At 43.4% G+C, this 18,610-nt stretch overlaps 1 protein-coding gene across 1 annotated transcript in view; it reads left to right on the forward strand.

The window, feature by feature from the left end:
- Positions 1-10,897, forward strand: part of LSG1 (large 60S subunit nuclear export GTPase 1) — a 36,074-nt gene extending 25,177 nt beyond the window's left edge. The window contains exons 9-14 of the mRNA XM_015073793.3: positions 999-1,100; positions 1,239-1,382; positions 3,117-3,240; positions 5,548-5,627; positions 7,172-7,345; positions 10,433-10,897. Of these exons, the coding sequence (XP_014929279.1) occupies positions 999-1,100; positions 1,239-1,382; positions 3,117-3,240; positions 5,548-5,627; positions 7,172-7,345; positions 10,433-10,612 (804 nt within the window). The 3' untranslated portion in view covers positions 10,613-10,897. The remainder of the gene's footprint in view (positions 1-998; positions 1,101-1,238; positions 1,383-3,116; positions 3,241-5,547; positions 5,628-7,171; positions 7,346-10,432) is intronic.
- The last annotated feature ends 7,713 nt before the right edge of the window (positions 10,898-18,610 follow it).

The raw sequence follows: 18,610 nt of genomic DNA on the forward strand, positions 1-18,610 counted from the left end.
CAGAAGTCCCCTGTCCCCAAGAAAGGACATGTAAACAAATGGTAACATGTTATGTAATCAAGATATAAATAAACACAAAACATGAGAATATTGAAATTAATGAGCAGTTGTCTGACATGTTTATGTAAGAGGTTGCACCTTAAAGTACAATGTGACAATGGAAGGAAGGGCCTTCAGACAAACAAGGTAAAGGTTTAAACCAAGCCCCAGGAATGGAAGTATGTCCATGGACCAGCAGGTGGCAGTATGGCTAAGCATGGAGAGGGGCAAGAGCGAAGCTGAGCAATGGAAGTGATGTGTTACGAGGCCTGTACTGGGGGTGGAAGGTTTGGGGTTTTATGTTCCATGGGATCAGTATTTGTAATCTTCCAGTCATGCTGACGGAGGATTGTTTGAACCAGGTAAGAAGGAATTGGATTTAGAGGTACAGGGAAAAAAACCCAAGAAAAAGCCTGGAGCAAGACTGGCATGATTTGAGCATTTATTTGAGAATCTTTATATGATCCTGCTAAGACTCACTGAAGAGTTTTAATAGCTTGTTAACCCACAGCAAGTCCATGTGCCATTTACCATTGTTAACCAATAAGATAGAAGCTTGCTGGTAAGTTACTAAAAATTAAAAGTGATTGTATGTTGTGATGATTAAAATACCTATCTGATGCTTGACTTCACCCACAGTGTGGAAAATACAACAGAAACTGAAATGCCTGTAAGATGGGACATCGTGGGTAGAGCTGAGAACAAGGGGCTGAGGTTTACTGTAATATCTGCTGTTACAGCAAGACCTCTACAAATAAAATGTACTTAGCTTGACTGTGCATCACTGGAGACCTGTCTGAATAAATACATCCACACTGCAGGGGAACAAATTGTCCACAAACAGCACCTATTTCAAATAATCTTTTGAAGCAACCAGACACGCTGGAGTTGCACTATTTATTATCTTTGGGTTTGATACACGTACTGTCAGACGCTAGTAACTTAGGTGTCTCTTGCAGGTGGGCTACCCGAATGTTGGTAAGAGTTCCACAATCAACACCATCATGGGCAACAAGAAAGTGTCTGTGTCTGCCACACCTGGTCACACCAAGCATTTTCAGGTATTTCTGCAGCATCAGCCTGTTTCCTCCTCAGCCAGTTCCTCCGGCTGGGTATTTCTGAGTTCTTCACCACTCGCGTGGTGGTCTTTTCCCTTCCTCTGCTGTGTGCCCAGCGTAAACCTCTCACTTGTCTTTCAGACTCTCTATGTGGAACCTGGCCTCTGCTTATGTGACTGCCCGGGCCTGGTGATGCCATCCTTCGTCTCTACCAAGGCAGAAATGACTTGCAATGGAATCCTCCCTATTGACCAAATGAGAGACCATGTTCCCCCTGTGTCACTAATATCCTTTCTGCTTTACAAAGACTGGTTGTTACGTGTACACTAGGGCTTCAAGTTTGTTTTGGACTTGGCTTTGCATTGGATGTATTGAAAAACCTGAAACACTTAACAGTAACTTACCCAAGTTTATATGTGAGGTAGCATCAGGATTGCAGAACCTCATGTCCTGAGTGCAGCAGTGTCGCCTGGAATCAGTGGAAGAGCCCAGTCTTGGATCTCAGCCCCGAGTTGCAAACCTGAATCCTGACACTGCCATTTGACTATTTGTGTGATAAGCTTGCTTAACCTTCCAGAAACTCTCTTTTCTGAAAAGTGCCAGTAATAACAGCTCCTTCACGGTTGATAAGACCTGAATGAAGAGATATACGTGTTTATGGTTTGAAAGACTTCATACTCTTAAAATGTCAATTCTTCTCAAATTGATACATCAGTGCAATGCAATGCAATCCGAATCAAAATCCCAGCATGCTTTTAAAGTATGCAAATAGGCCTACCAAAAAAAAAAGGAACTCTTCTGCTTCCCAGCATAATGAGTTAACTTATGTGAAGCACCTAGGATAGTGTGTGACATGAAAAAAATATTGTTAAGAACCACATTGTCTTAAGATCTTACCCTACTTACAAGCCAACAGGTTAGTCTGTTACTGTCCAGTGGATGCTGGAGGAAGATAGGAAGGAGACTCCGTGAAACTGACATGCCAATTTGTTAATTTATAAGCGTGAAGTTTCTGGCCCTGTACAGTTCTTGACAAGATTCTTCATGACTGCCCTGAAGGCCACCGCATTTTATTTACCCCAATTTGATTTCTCTTCCTGTAGGAAATAATGAGAAAGAATCCATCTGCCAGGATTGATAAAATACAGTATATCACTAAAATAGAATAGTATATGGTTGTTAAAAATACTGCACTAAGTCTGCCTGTGGTAACCTAGGTAGATCTCAAAAGATCACATATACGGTGTGACACCCATTTCTGTAAAAATTGTCACCTCACAGAACAGTACTTTGCATTAATAGATACATGTGAGTGTAAGAGTGGGAGAAGCAGACTGGCGGAGGTTTGCATTTGTAATACAATTTTTAAAAAAAATTTTTTTTTAACATTTATTTATTTTTGAGACAGAGACAGAGCATGAATGGGGGAGGGTCAGAGAGAGAGGGAGACACAGAATCTGAAACAGGCTCCAGGTTCTGAGCTGTTAGCACAGAGCCCAACGTGGGGCTCGAACTCACAGACTGAGATCATGACCTGAGCCAAAGTAGGACGCTTAACTGACTGAGCCACCCAGGGGCCCCTGTAATACAATTTTTAATAGACAAAATTGTTACCACTTCTTGATAGTTGGGAACACAGTTGTTACATTATTTATGCTTTTCTGTATATTTTCCGTTTCTGTTTGAATTAATAATCGAATGTGTATTGAGCATTCATTACAAGCCAGATAAGGTTGGGTTCTGTGGAAGCTATGAGCGTGAATCAGCCATGGATCCTGCCCTTTCTGGATTCAGTCTCGGGGGCATATGGGGCATGTGCATGAAGAGCCGGTACAAGGTAGAATGGTATTTAAAGAGAAAGCATTTGAAAATTAATGAATAACTGTACTTTTTTGGAGACATAAAAAGGCTTCGGTCATAGGAGTGCTAAAGTACCATGGTCTCAGAATTAGAAGCATGTGTCAGAAGCCGTGGTGGGGAGGGGTCAGTTCAAGGTAATGGATTCCTTAACAAGCTTATGTTTGCCAGAATATTCCAAGATATGTTTTAGAAGCTACCTATGGCATTAATATCATAAAGCCTAGAGAGGATGAAGATCCCCATCGACCTCCGACATCAGAAGAACTGTTGACAGCTTACGGATGTGAGTTGTGATTTATCTTAAAACATGAACAATTAAATGAACAGAAAGTAACAACATAGTTAACGAGAGCAACTACTCCTGCAGAGATAGAAATTTACATTTTTCCTTAGCATTTGTCATGTCATCTTCCAAGGTTTGTGCTTTCGTTGTCTCTGTTGGCCTTGCCTCCAGCTACCTGGTCTCCAGGTAGCTGCTTTGGTGGTGGGTTCAGAGTGCAGCAGTAAGGGAGGGGAGCTGACTGCTCCGTGAGTAGCATTTTCCTTCAGTGTGGTAAGTGCTTTCTGGAGTTAGAGGAGGAGATGCTTTGAATCCCTTGCCTCTCCTCAGGTCTGCCCTTTGCTTTCACTATAGCAGTCAGGCCCCTCCCTGTTGAATGCCTAGATGCAGACTGTTGAAAGCTCCCACAGAGAGCACCAGCAAGAGCCAGCAGTTGTCACATGCCTCTAAGAAAAGGCCCTGAGGGCATAAACTGTTCAGAAGATAACCAGGTGTAGACACGATTCAGATTGAGGCTGTGCTGGCTCTTTCTGGAGTCTTCTCCCAAACAGGGAAGAAAAGGGATGTTGGGAAGAAAATGAATATGCTGTCAGAGCAGGTAGGAGAGTTGTGAGGGCAGCATTGGAAGGGAAAGCCCTCAGACTGGGACGTTGCTGAATGTGGTCAGGGTAGGGACACAAAACAGCCTCCCTCCCCTTCCATCAGTCCCTTGGAAATCTGGTTTGACATTAACTTGTACTTAGCTTAGTTGAGAGACTTTAAAGAGGATAAATATTAAGCATTTGTGATGAGACTGGTGTAGTCACAAAACCACGTAAGAGACCTTAAAGATCACTCCGCCTCTCACCTCTTTTTTTTTTTTAAGACGAGTAATCTGAAATCAGAGCATGAAATGACTTGCCTACAGTGGTCTGATCAGTGGCGCATAGCCTGAGTTTCATATTCCAGACCTCTCCCCAGTAGTGGGCTTCCACCAGACTTTCCATTTGATTGGACTTCCAGATAAAACTAAAAGTAATCGTTTTTTAAGATTTTTCATCTAATGCTGATAAAATCAGAGTAAGGAAAAAGCCAGTAAGGTGAGCCATTTGTAAAAATGGATGACCACATACGTATAGTTTCTAAGATCATTTTGCAGGTCTGTAAAGAATAGTCTCTGACAGGGGCGCCTGGGTGGCTTAGTCGGTTGAGCGTCCAACTTCGGCTCAGGTCATGATCTCACAGCTCGTGAGTTCGAGCCCCACGTCAGGCTCTGTGCTGACAGCTCGGAGCCTGGAGCCTGCTTCCGATTCTGTGTCTCCCCCTCCCTCTGCCCCTAACCCACTCACTTTCTGTCTCGGTCTCTCTCAAAAGTAAATAAACATTAAAAAAATTTTTTTTTAAAGAATCATCTCTGATGGTTCATAAGACATTGCTAAATAACTTTAATTTGCGTATCTTTACTAATGAAATGGAACATCTGTGCATATGCTGGCCATTTCTGTTTCTTCTGGGAATCACCTTTTTCTATGCACTTTTTGTTCTTTTAAGGATTTGTAGGACTTCTTTGTGGTGTCTTTAGCCCTATATATGTTAACAATTTTAACAGACTTTTTCCTTTTTGGCTTGATGGTGTTTGGTGTTTTACTTGGAAGGGCCTTCCCTATCTTAAAAGGATAAAACTATTTTCCTGTAATGTCTTTTTTTATGTACCTTTAGATTTTTAATCTGCCTACGTGTTTTTTTATGTATTGTGCGATCTGGGGTTCTAACTATTTTCTTCTGAACTGAAAGAGCCAATACACAGCTACTAAGTGAAGGAGCTATTTTTAACCCAACCTGTCTGCCAAAGGCCATATTCTTAACCACTAGGCTCTGCTACCCCCTCTAGTTGAGTTAGTATTAGAGGGATCTTTGTTGTATGTGTGGGAAATTGGGAAAAAGCATAGATACATTATTAAACAAGAAGACTTACTATATTGCTTTTGGTTTTGCTAATTGTAGTGACGGCCTAGCATTCTACAGGTGGCCTCCGTATGTAAATGTTTAAAATCAAGAGATGAAAGAAATAACTGGAGTGGAGAGAGATTGAATGTGTGTGTCAGCCCTTGGTGCTAGGCTATCAGAACAGTGTGGTCCGTTCACCCAGATTGTCGGATGTCTTTATAACGCTACCAGAATGTCTTCTACCATGACAGTTGCTTTTTAAAGCTAGAGAGTAAGGATGCATAGTTGGTGTGGTAATGGACTAAACTCCCTTCACCTCAGTTGTCTTCGTTGTGATTTGCCGTCTTCTAACTTCAGTTTTGCACAACCCATCTCTCCTCACAGATATGCGAGGATTCATGACTGCGCACGGGCAGCCAGACCAGCCTCGGTCTGCTCGCTATATCCTGAAGGACTACGTCAGTGTAAGTGAGCCCAGCTCCTCGATGCTCTTGAGTGAGCAGGCCTCCTCTCTCACGGCGCCTAGACGCCAGCAACCTGTTGCATCACAAAGGAGGGATTTTCTCGTTGAGGGTGTATTGTAATTGGCAAGATCCAGTGTTGGCAAGGTTGGCGCGGGTCTTCTGCGGGAGGAGATCCGCAGCCTCGGCGTGGCTTTCTTGATCCAGGGGAGTTGGCGTCATGTGAGCCAGAGATGGAACCAACAGCACAATTACGAGAGAGAAAGCTCTCTGCACGTTGTCAGCAAAAGTGATAAATGCGTGCCTCTGGCTTTGCCATCGCCTGCAGCTCCTCTTGCAGCTGTGTCACAGTCCTCCTGGGAGCGGAGCGTCCGTATGCCGTTCTCCCTGCGCTCGCCCGGTAATGGTACTCACAGCCCTGCCGAGAATAGTGCTGTTTTCGGTGCGTCGTCTCATTAAAGATACATACCGAGTCTGTCCACATCACAGATGAGGACTTGCTAAGTTTTGGGTTTTCCTCATCAGTAAAATAGGAACGAATAGTAGCTGTCTCACGAGATTATTATGGGAAGTAAATGAGAATAACGTGCGTGTGGAGACACACACACCACTAAGCTCAGTGCCTGGCGCATAATTAGCCCCCAGTACTTGTTATGTATTAAGCTTAATTCTTTCTGCAAACAAGCATCTTGGGTCTCCCGTAATAACTGGTTGTGAGGATTCCCTCTTCTGAATGCCACATCAGCAGAGCTCTTGGAAGCATAGGAGTAAAATTGAACATCCATACTCTCTTGCCTTCAGTTCAGGAAGAAAGTAGTTAATCAGTAGAGTATTTGTATGGATAAATTATTTATTCATTTGCCACTTATAAAACTGTGGAAGATGAGAACATGAGTTACAAACCATAGTTTATAGTGTTTATGGTGGGAAGCAGGAAATTTGCATCCAGTGAGCCACCGCCCAACATCTGCATTAGTATAATCCTGCTGTGCAGTTGTGTCCTGATTTTCATTTTGGAAAACGCTTAGCCTAAGTATAGTCACATAAGTGCACCAAAGAACATGAGTAGAAATGCAAACAAGGTAAAAAAGAGCACAGAGGAGAAAGATTTCCTCCTGGTCTGCGGGCTGTGGGCAGGCTAGGCCTTCAGAACACTTTAAAGGTAAGTCAGTGTATTCATTAGGACTCTCCGTGTGCAGGTGACCGGAAGTCAGCTTGGTTAATCGAAAAGCAGGAAGGGGCGCCTGGGTGGCTCTGTTGGTTAAGCGTCCGACTTCGGCTCAGGTCATGATCTCATGGTTCATGGGTTTGAGCCTGAGTCAGGCTCTGCTGACAGCTCAGAGCCTGCTTTGGATTCTGTGTCTCTCTGTGTGTCCCTCCTCTGTTCACACTCTTACTCTCTCTAAATAAATTTTTTTTTTTTTTAATTGAAAAAAGGAAGCTGGTCAGAGGGTGCTTGGCGGAGATGTCTTCTTTGAGGATTTTTCTTTCTTCTGGGAGAACACAGACAACATGTGATGTGCTGTTAACGCTTCTTGTCTTCGTAGGGTAAACTTCTGTACTGTCATCCTCCTCCTGGAAGAGACCCTGTGACCTTTCAGCATCAACACCAGCGACTCCTAGAGAACAAAACGAATGGTGGTGAACTAAAAATACATCTAGGCGGAAATAAAAAAGCAAAACAGGTTGAAAATATAGTTGACAAAAGTTTTTTCCATCAAGTAAGTTTTAAAGTTTTTCTTTAACTTCTGATCAGCATATATTATATAGCAGTTCTATTGAAATAACCATTCACATAGTGTAAAATCCACCCTTTGCAAGTATAGTTCAGTAGTTTATAGTATATTCAGAGTTGTGTAGCCATCACCATAATTTTAGAATATTTTCATCACTCCAGAAAGAAACGTTGTACCCATTTTCAGTCACTCACCGTTCCCCACTCTCCCCAGCCTTTTCCAACTACTGACCAGCTTTCTCCTATATAGATTTGCCTATTCTGGACATTTCATATAGATGAAATCACCCACTATGTAGTCTTTTCTGACTGGCTTCTTTAACTTGGCATAATGACTTCAAGGTTCATCCATTTATCAGTACTTTATTCCTTTTTATTGCCAAATAATATTTCATTGAGTGGATATGTCACATTTTGTTTATTTCTCATAGATGGAATTTGGGTTGTTTCCCCTTTCTATTATAAGATAAATTATTACTATTATTTTTTTTTTTAGTTTTTTTTTTTTATGTCTATTCATTTTTGAGAGAGAGACAGAGACAGAGCGTGAGCCAGGGAGAGGCAGAGAGAGAGGGGGAGACCTAGAATCTGAAGCAGGTCCCAGGCTCTGAGCTCTCGGCACAGAGCCCGACGTAGGGCTCAAACTCATGAACCATGAGATCGTGACCTGAAGTCAGATGCTTGACCGACTGAGCCACCCGAGCATCCCCCCTTTTCTATTATAAAGAATGCTATGAACATTCATGCACAAGCTTTTGTGTGAACATAGATTTTCAGTTCTCTTGGGCATATAATTAGGGGTGGGATTGCCGGGTCATGTGTTAACCACATGTTTAACATTTGAGGTACTGCCAGACTTTCCAAAGTGTCTGTGCCATTTTACATTCCCACCGTCAGGCTATGAGGGCTCTAATTTCCTTATATCCTTACTGGTATTTATTTTCCGTCTTTTTTTACTTTAGTCATCCTACTATATGAAGTGGTGTCTCATGATTTTGATTTTGATTTCCCTAAGGATGTTGGTAATCTTGTGTGCTCATTGGCACATGTAGATCTTCTTTGGAGAATTACCTATTGTTGAGTTGTAAGAGTTCTTTATAAATTCTGATAAAAACCTTTATCATATTTATAATTTGCAAATATTTTCTACTGTTTAGTGGTCTTTCTGAGCCAGTACATTTTAAATTTTTTTTTTTCAACGTTTATTTATTTTTGGGACAGAGAGAGACAGAGCATGAACGGGGGAGGGGCAGAGAGAGAGGGAGACACAGAATCGGAAACAGGCTCCAGGCTCTGAGCCATCAGCCCAGAGCCTGACGCGGGGCTCGAACTCATGGACCGCGAGATCATGACCTGGCTGAAGTCGGACACTTAACCGACTGCACCACCCAGGCACCCCAATACATTTTAGTAACTTTTATTGTTTACATCACAGCTACAGTTTATATGCTGCACTTTAAACAACAAATTTAGGAGCACCTGGGTGGCTCGGTCATTTAATTGTCCACCTTCGGCTCAGGTCATGATCTCACAGTTCATGAGTTCAAGCCCTACATCGAGCTCTCTGCTGTCCGCGAGCAGCCTGCTTCAGATCCTCTGTCTCCCTCACTGTCTGCCTCTCCCCCACTCACATGCACTCTCCATCTCTCCCTCTCAAAAATAAACATTTAAAAAAGATTTTTTAACATAAGAAAATAAAGAAAACTTATATGCAGAGCAGTTAAATCCTATAACTGCACTTAATATATTTTTTAAATCCTTTTGTGACTACTACAGCCATAACAGGGTGGTGGGGGGAGGGGGTGTCATCTGTATCCAGAGTGATTTCTTTCTGTATTTATATGATGCTTTATTTGTGTGCCTCACACAGGCCAAGCAGATAGTGCTATCCACCACTGGGGCCATTGAGGCTTAAGGAGGCAAAGTGACTTATTCAAGGATACTTGTCTTAAATGGCAAGGCTGGGCTAGAACTTGATTATTGTGGCTCCTGGTTTGAATTATTTCCAAGTCTGCCAATATTTACTGATAGGCAGAAAGATCATAGGTTCTTCCTTGGACCTACTACTATTAAGACAATCATGAAATACTGCTTTGCACTTGCAGAATCATATGGGATTAATTTTATTTTTACTAAGTAAGCTTAATTGTTCAGTTTTTTGTTTCATTTTGCTTTACTTAAATAAAATCACAAGTTTACAGAAACTTTTTTGAGCACTATTACATGTGGATACTACACTAGGACCTAGGATATCAAAAGGAAGAAAACATAATTACTGTTTTCAGGGAGATCACATTCTAGCTAAGGGGAGATGGGCAAGGTAACAAGTAACGTGACACGTTAGGTCTAGGGCAGAAGTATAAGTCAGGTACTTTGTGAACCCAGATTGGGGAGCAGTTCCCCCTTGGGGCCGGGAGGAGAGTAGGTGAGTGAACGCCACAGAGAGGAGGTGATATCTAAGCTGGACTCTAAGGGCAAATATAAATGTACTGGTTGGAAGGAGTGGTGAGGGCGATTCTCCAGGCAGAGAGGGAGTAGCGTGAACAAAGGCATAAAAAGATGGGAGTGTGGATTCTATCAATAAGGAGCCCATGTTGTAAGTGGTCTTGTGTACCCGCTGAGGGAATATGAACTTGGTTCCCCAGGCTACAGGGAACCATCAGAGGTTTGTGAGGAAAGAGAGATACGTGATTGTTAAACTCTAGTAGAAGTGGGGAGCGTTGCAGTGTTCCAGTGAAAGCTAATGAATACCGGGACTAGAACAGGGTGGTGGAGAACAGTGGATAGGTACACCAAATGCTAGAGCCTGGAGCCCACAGAACTTATTGGCTGGCTGTATGTGGTAGATGAGGAAGGCAAAGGGAGTGCTTGCTCAGTGGCTAGTTACAGATGGTATTTGAAGCGATGGGACTACGCAAAGTGAAGGACAAAGAGAATGCACTCAAGACAATGCGGAGAAACTTAAGAATGGGGAGAGAGAGGAGCAGTGAAGGGGGTGGAAGTCCTCTGTCTTGGAGTTCTCCATAAATAATACTGTGCTTACATCTCCCATACTGCTGTCTTCACTTCCTAGGAAAACGTGAGAGCTTTGACCAAAGGAGTCCAGGCTGTGATGGGCTACAAGCCAGGGAGTGGCCTGGTGACTACAGCTGCTGTGAGCTCTGAGAGCAGGGCTGGGAAGGCCTGGAAAAAACATGGCAACAGAAATAAAAAAGAGAAAACTCGTAGACTCTATAAGCACCTAGATACGTGAACTTGGGCTGCAGTGGAAATGGCATCTGCGTTGTGCACCTGGAGAAGAAACAGAAGCTGCTCTTGGCCGTGATGCTGTGAAATGGACCCTGCTTCTTGTGGCACGCAGCCACACCAGACAGCCAGTATCAAGACGCAGGGGCTTCGTGGAGCACCGAGTCTAACACAGTCATCTTGGAGCCCCAGAAACTTTGTCCTGTAGAAGGCTGAATTTGAGATGGGGGAATGAATGATTGAATGTTTGTGTAAACAAATACACATGCATACTAATTTGTAAGTTGGGTTTTTTAAAAAATAAATAAATAAATAAAATTAAATGGTCACTAACAGACGTTTTATTGGTTTATGTAGATACACTGCCATTTGGACATTTCGCATTCTTTAAACAGTTGCGATTTGCCAAAGCATGACTGGGATTTTAGATGGATTCTTTTGAGAACATTATATAGGTTACTGATTCTCAACCTCACATGCATACCCAGCAGTCCCCTGGTATTGCAGAAGGCACATCAGGTCTTGGAGTGAGGGGGCTAGCAGATGTAGTTTTTAAAAGCCTCAGAGAGCCCAACCTTCTATTGAAGATCCCTGTCAACATGAGCCACTACTATAGAAGGTAGTGTGTGTTTTTCTAAAGCTCACCACAGGCATGAGGAAATGGGCAGATGATCAGCTAGTTTTTGTTTTAGGTATAGATGCCTGATCTCCTTAGTACTTAGGACCATCAAGAGTGAGACAAGGACGGTTTACCTTTTATAGTACCATTCCTGTTTTAGCCTCTCACTTTACTTTTGTCTCCCTTTTTCTATGAGCCTCATTATTCCCTTAACTCAGATCCTTTCCTTGTGTTGTGTGATAGATGTTTTTGGAAATCTAACGGACATTATGGATGCCTTCTCCAGAAAAATGCACATGCCCATGAACAGTCTTGTGAAATGTATCAGAAGATGACAGACTCGCGGTTCGTCCACAGTTTTGCAGTTAAGCCTTGCCCGATGTGGCCAGAGTATATTTAAGATCTATTTGAAAATGTGTTCCACCTGGGGAATAAAAAATATATACTGGTTTATTCAACAGATAGCACCTTCTGTGTGGCAGGAAAGGCACTGGAAACCGGGGACAGCAGGAGTAGGGCCCTGATGCAGGAAGTTAGCAAGAGCCATCACACGGCCTTAGAGCCTGTGAGGGGATTCTGGAGGTTTGCTCAAAAGCGGTGGGTAAGCCAAGGAAGAGTTTATAAACAGGTAAGGAATTAGTGTTCCAGTTCTTCATTTGAATATCGGGTGAAAGGTTATTCCAGATCAAGCCTGAGGCAGAGCTAGAGAGGTTCTGCAGTTGTGTTCATCCATCTGCAACAATATACTTCTAGTTCTTCCCTTTGATCTGAGGAAAGGGACAGTCTGAAAAGCCCATGGAAGAAGAGGAACATGCATCAGCATGTTAAAGCCTACTTTGTTCCATTCACTGAAGGACAGGCACGGTTGTCTGGGAGAAACTTCCATGCTGAATGGACAGAGCATGTACTGATTTTGAATAAGTTTTGCTTTAATGATAGTGTAATAGCTAAAACATGAGACTTCTTAGAAAAAGTAATTACATACGCTTCACGTTCCTGATTATTTTTGTAACAGTTTTATTGAGATATTCACATACCATGCAAGTTCACCAGTTTTAAAGGATACAATTCAGCGGTTCTTAGTATATTCAGAGTTATACAACCATCACCACAACCAGTTGTACATTACTGCCACAAAAAACCCAGGACCCTTTAGCCAGTGGCCCCCAATCCTCCCAATCCCCACCCCCCCCAGCCATAAGCAAACCCTAATCTACTTTATATATGGATTTGCCTATTCTATATGTTCATAATAAAGGAATCAAGCTATGTGACCTTTCGTGACTGGCTTTCACTTAGCCTGATGTCTTCAAGGTTCATCCATGCTCTAACATCTCTCAGTATTTCATTGCTTTTTGTTGCCAAATAATACATTCCACTGAATGGATATACCACATTTTGTTTATTCATTCATCAGTTAAAAGGCATTTGGTTTCCACCTACTGTCTATCATGAATACAGTGCTGCTGTGAACGTTTGTGTACAGGTTTTTGTGTGGTTTTTAATTCTTAAGTATATATCTAGGAGTGGAATTGCAATATATTTAACCTTTGAGTAGCTACCATACTGATTTTCAGAATGGGTGTACCATTTTACATTTCCATCAACGGTGTATAAAGGTTCTAGTTTCTCCGTAGTTCTGTCAACACACGTTACTGTCTTACTGTCTTTTTGTGTTTTGGCCATCCTAGTGGGTATAAAGCGATATGTCATGGTTTTGATTTACATTCCCTTGATGCCAAATGACGAGCATCTTCTCATGTGCTTATTGCCCACTTGTAGCTCTTTGGGAAAATGTCTATTCAGATCTTTTGTCCATTCTTTTTTTTTTTTTTTTAATGAAGATTTCTTTTATTTTTTAATTTTTTTAATGTTTATTTATTTTTGAGAGCGAGAGAGACAGAGCACAAGCAGGGGAGAGGCAGAGAGAGGGAGACACAGAATCCAAAGCAGGGTCCAGGCTCTGAGCGGTCAGTGCACAGCCCAACGCGGGGCTCGAACTCATGGACCATGAGATCATGACCTGAGCCAAAGTTGGACGCTTAACCGACTGAGCCACCCAGGCGTCCCCTCTGTCCATTCTTTAATGGAGTTATTTATCTTGTTACTGAGTTATAAAAGTTGTTTGTACACTCTAGGTACAGGTCCCTTAGCAGATGTGTAATTTGCAAATGTTTTCTGCCATTCAGTGGGTTGTCTTTTCACTTTCTGATAGTGCCTTTGAAGCACAGTTTTAATTCTGGTGAAGTCCATATGGATCCATTTTTTTCTTTGGTTGCTTGTGCTTTTGGTGTTAAATTTAAGAAACTATTGGCAGATCCAAGGTTATTAAGATTTACCCCCGTGTTTCCTTCCAAGGGTTTCAGAGTTTTAGCTCTTACGTTTAGGTCTCTGGTCCATTTTAAGTTTTCATATCTGGTGTGAGGTAGAAGATGGACCAACTTCATTCTTTTGCATGTGGCATCCAGTAGCCCCAGAGCAGTTTGTTGAAAAGACTAGTGTTTACCCACTGAATTGTTTCAGCACCTTTGTCGAGAATTGAACATAAATGTGAGGGCTTATTTCTGGATGTATGCCTTTGGTATTTAACCTTCATGAATGTGCAACAGTTGTGAAGAGCATCCGACTCCATCTTCTAGCAAATATTCCTGGTAAGAGATGTCTCTCTGTGTAGATGCTCCACACCCCTCCATCCCTTAGCCACTTTGAGTTCACCTGCAGCCCCAGGGGACGGTTCCTGTGCGAGCCCTTCCTCTGCAAACCCTGTATTTCCTGCGTTCCTTTCTCCTGCACCACAGGAGCCTGCTCGCTGCGCACACAGGGCAATCTAGACGGGCTGGGGATTTAACAACCCCCGGAGCAACCCCCAACTGGTCAAGAATGGGGGCTGGGTGCTAAGTGCCCCAGCTTCCCTGTCACTTGGTGCATACACTGTACATTTTCCACACTAGATCCTTCATGGAAATCATCTCACTAACTTGCCCGCTGCCCTCCTCCCTTCCCTCACTGTCCACTCCCTCACTTCTGCTTCAGGGGGTTGCCTCCCAGATTAACTAAATCTAAGTCCTCTGCTTAGAGTCTGAAGAACCCAAACTAGGACACCCCGGAGGGTGTCTGTTTTTAAGTATCCTCACCCTTGTAGCGAGGAGTACGGTAGACTTACAAGTTCCAGCCATTAGCATGATCACTTTATTGTTTTGAAATTTTTCCCCCAGCATTTTATTACAAGAAATATACTGCCCTTTTAAAGTAGAACCTGCTATACATCTGTCCTCCGTTTCCTTTTCAGGAAGTTAGGAGGAAGTGGAGGTTTCTGTCAAGACATCAATAGCAATATAGGTTTTCTTGGCGGGCAAACTGGGAAATGTGGCCACAAGCCAGAAATTGACCTAATGCCACCCCTCTAAAGTCCTTGTGGAGCAGTGAGGAAAATCATTCAGAATGTCCACGCCTAACAGTTTGTTGTCTGTTCTGTTCAACACACCATAGACCAACTGAGGGTGAAGAGAGGGCCACACAGGAAAGAACTTGCTATCAAAGGCTCCAATATGAAGGGAAAACAATTCTGAGCAATCCAAAAGTGAAGGGCATTATGTAAGTGAAGAGTGCCCAGTGCACAGAACACTGAATACATAAGTGTTCTGTTGAAGTGTGATACGTATACAGAAAGAACACAACCGTGAGAGTATAGATAGCTGACTTTCACCAACATACTGATGCAACCGGCACCTTGACTGAGAACACGGTTAGCACTTCGTACCTCCTTTCAGCAAAGACTGACCACCCCAAGGGCTACCGCTGTTCTCACCTTTTCACCACGTTTTGTATGATACGTAAGCAGAATCTACCGGGGTACCTGGCAGGCTCGGTAGGTGGAGGGTACAACTCTTGATCTCGGGGTTTGAGTTCAAGCCCCACGTTGAGTGCCGCGATTACTAAAAATAAAAATCTTTAAAAAAATTGTTTAAAAAAATCTACAGCGTGTACTCATGTATCTGGCTTCTTTAATCCAACGTGGTGAGGTCCGTCCACAGTCTTGCATTTGATAAATAAATCATTGTCACCGCTGTAGGGTATTCTGTGGTGTGAATATGTCACCATTTATCTGTTCTATTATTGATGGACATGTAGACGTTTTACAGGTTTGTGGTTTCTTACATTAACAAACCGTATTTTGTAGAACAGTTTTAAGTTCGCAGCAAAATTGAGCAGAAAGCATAGAGAGTTCCCATATTCCCCAGTCCCCACGTATGCACAGCCTCCTTCACCCACAGCATCCCCCACACAGCGGTGCATTTGTTAACATGAACCTACACCGGGGCGTCTGGGTGGCTCAGTGGGTCAAGCATCCGACTTCGGCTCAGGTCACGATCTCACAGTTTGTGAGTTCGAGCCCCGCGCTGGGCTCAGTGCTGACAGCTCAGAGCCTGGAGCCTGCTTCGGATTCTGTGTCTCCCTCTCCCTCTCTGCCCTCCCCCCCGCTCCCCAAAATGAATAAACTTCAAAAAAAATGTAAAAACAAAACAATGAACCTACACTGACAACATTACTCTCCAAAGGGTTTTGATTTTTAAAAGTAGCGCTGCCATGGATACCATAATAGTGTGGTCAAATAGAACTTACTACTACAATGCAAATAAATCTATAATCTGTGCTATCCTGTAGTTAACTACAGCCAAGCACTTAAAATGTGGCTAGTGACAACTTCAGAAGTTCACTGCTAACAGTCATGACTTTTAACTCCTTCCTGACCCAACAATCAAAGGTCAGAATGGTGGGAGTTTTTCAGGAGAGTGGGGGAAGAAGGGTAGATTTCATATTTATAACTTCAACATCTTGGCTACTTCTAAAGCAGGTTACTAAAAGTATTAAAACACCATCTTTCGTGTGAATTGTAAGGCACTGAGTTGTTTTTTTTTTTTTTTTAAAGGATTCTTGAATCCATAGTAGTACTCTAAATAAGGAGAGGCAGGGCAACTTTTAAACAAAAGCACCTCAATGAAACAACGTAGAAGGGATGACGGAATCACCATTTTGGAACCATCAACAAAATCAAGGATTCCAGCAAAGTGCTGAGACCACTGACGGAAAGGTCCCTGGGGGGTGGGATAGTGGCCCCCTTTTAAAGTATCACCCGCCGCTTTATTCAATGCCAAGGGAAAGTGCCTTTTACAATGGAGCGATCCAACAGACACTACCTTAAACAAGTCACCAAACTCTGTCACCAGTGCTATGCCAGTATGTTCTGCACCTCCTGATGTGGTGCAACAGGAAGTCCACAGGATAACCCTGTGCTGCTTTTGCAGAAACATTTCGGCTCAATCTAATCATAGGAAACCAATTAGACAATTCCAGATTTGGAACATTACAGAACACAAGGGACCGGGACTAAAGAGACACAACTAAATGAATGAACCCTGAACCAGAAACACACATACACACTCTATATATTTGACATTCTTGGAGCGGCTGAGTAAATTTTACCATGGATTACACAGGTGATAGCATTGTATCAGTGTAACAGAAGTGTGGCGAGGTCGCGAACACTGCTGGAGATACATGCTGAGGCACTGGGGGTAAGGTGTCACAGCTGCCACCTCCAGTGGTTCCACCGGAGCAAGGGACAAAACAAATGTGGCAAAATGTCTGCGGCTGGTGTTAGGTGGGTAGGTAGGTAGGTCCTAGGTGGTTTTCACCTTTTTGTAGTTTTGAAAATTTTCAAAATAAACAGTGGGGAGTGGGGAGGGGTCATGGAAGTAGACAGTTAAATTCCAGAAGGGCTCAGGAGCCATTCAGGAGAACAGACAGAACTGTACTGGGAGATTAGAATCAAATAGGGACCACAAGCTCCTGTCTTTACTCTGTCTTGGCTGGCTTTGGGGAAGCAGGTTAATCCAGCTCTCTTACTGGCCCGCATGGAACTTGGCAGGATGCCGATTTCCTTGTGAATTGTAAACTGTGGTGAGAACACACATTTCTTTTAACTAATTATTTCAGTGCAAGTATTCAAGTACTGAATTCTATTGAATTGGCTTTTTAAAAGGTGAGTAGCCTGGTCCGCCTGGCTGGCTCAGTCAGGAGAGCATGCAACTATGTGTCCCAAGTTCCAGCCCCACGCTGGGGGTAAAGATCATGTGGGGGAAAAAAAAAAATAGGGCTTTCCTTGATGTAACATTTCAACATCTGTGCATTCCATTAGCCCTCGCCCAACTTCTAGCATTGTGAAGTAAGTTGCTTTCAGCAATAGGATGTTATTAATGAAGCATTCGAGGGTGAAAAAGGTAAAGAAACTCTCACAAGATCAAACAGTAAGCTGATGATAGAGTTTTAAATAGAACCCAGGACCTCTGTGCCGACAGCAAGGAGCCTGCTTGGGATTCTCTCTGCCTCTCGTGTGTGTGCTCATTCTCTCTTTCTCTCTCTCTCTACATAAACTTAGATGATGGATGGGTGGGTGGATGGATGGATGGATAGATGATTAACTAGGTGGGTAGATAGATAGATAGGTAGATAGAAGATAGATAGAACGAACCCAGGACCCCACCAGTCCTACCATCTGCTTCTCTCATGATAATCCAACATGTCCACAATGGGATTGATTCAGATTTGGAAATGCCATTATTTCAAAATGCATTCTCAAAGAATTGATTTCTCTATACTTACAGCAGGTAAATCAAACGGGCATAGAGCCTTTTTTAATGTTACCAGTTGAGTAGTAGCCACAAACCCTTCCTCTAAATAACACATTTGATAAGAACATTGGCAGGAGGTAGCGTGTCCTCAGAAGCAAAAGCTGTTGAGCTGCTGGTCTGTGCCCCCAAGTGGCCGGGACCTAGGGCCATGGTTGGCCAGCAGGCTCCCACAAGGACAGGCCAGGCTGATCAGCCCTTCCTTCTTCAGGACAATGCCTGTGGGCTCAGTGCCTCTGCCAACAGGAAATGCCTACGAGCTGTGGCCCTCCTGTTAGCTTTTCTTCTTGGCAAATTCTGAACCATGGCCAAAGAAACTTTAGCTTTAGCGTTGGGGTGGGGCAGCCACCGAGCCTCAGAGGAGCCTGCTAAAGGAACTGATTCACTTCCCGAGGGCCGACCACGGAAAAAGCCCTTTGGAAGGTCCTGGCAGAATTTGGGAGGGGTCCTAACTCCAGGAGGGAGGGGAGTAGATTAGCACATACAATCCTGAGTGTTCCCCACCGGATGAAGAGCTGGTGGGTGCCGGCAGGCTGCCTCTCTCGCCCCACATCCTCCCTCGCTGCAGGACCTCTGCCATTTGCAGGCATCCGCCAGCCAGCGTCTTCCTGCCGCCAGGACAGCTTTCCAAGATTGCTGCCGCACTAATTGCCAAAAGCAAACTTGTTCTCCAAAGCCCAGCTCGTGGGTTTCTTGA

Source organism: Acinonyx jubatus, chromosome C2 (genome assembly GCF_027475565.1).
Source record: "Acinonyx jubatus isolate Ajub_Pintada_27869175 chromosome C2, VMU_Ajub_asm_v1.0, whole genome shotgun sequence".
Classification (NCBI taxonomy): Eukaryota; Metazoa; Chordata; class Mammalia; order Carnivora; family Felidae; genus Acinonyx; species Acinonyx jubatus.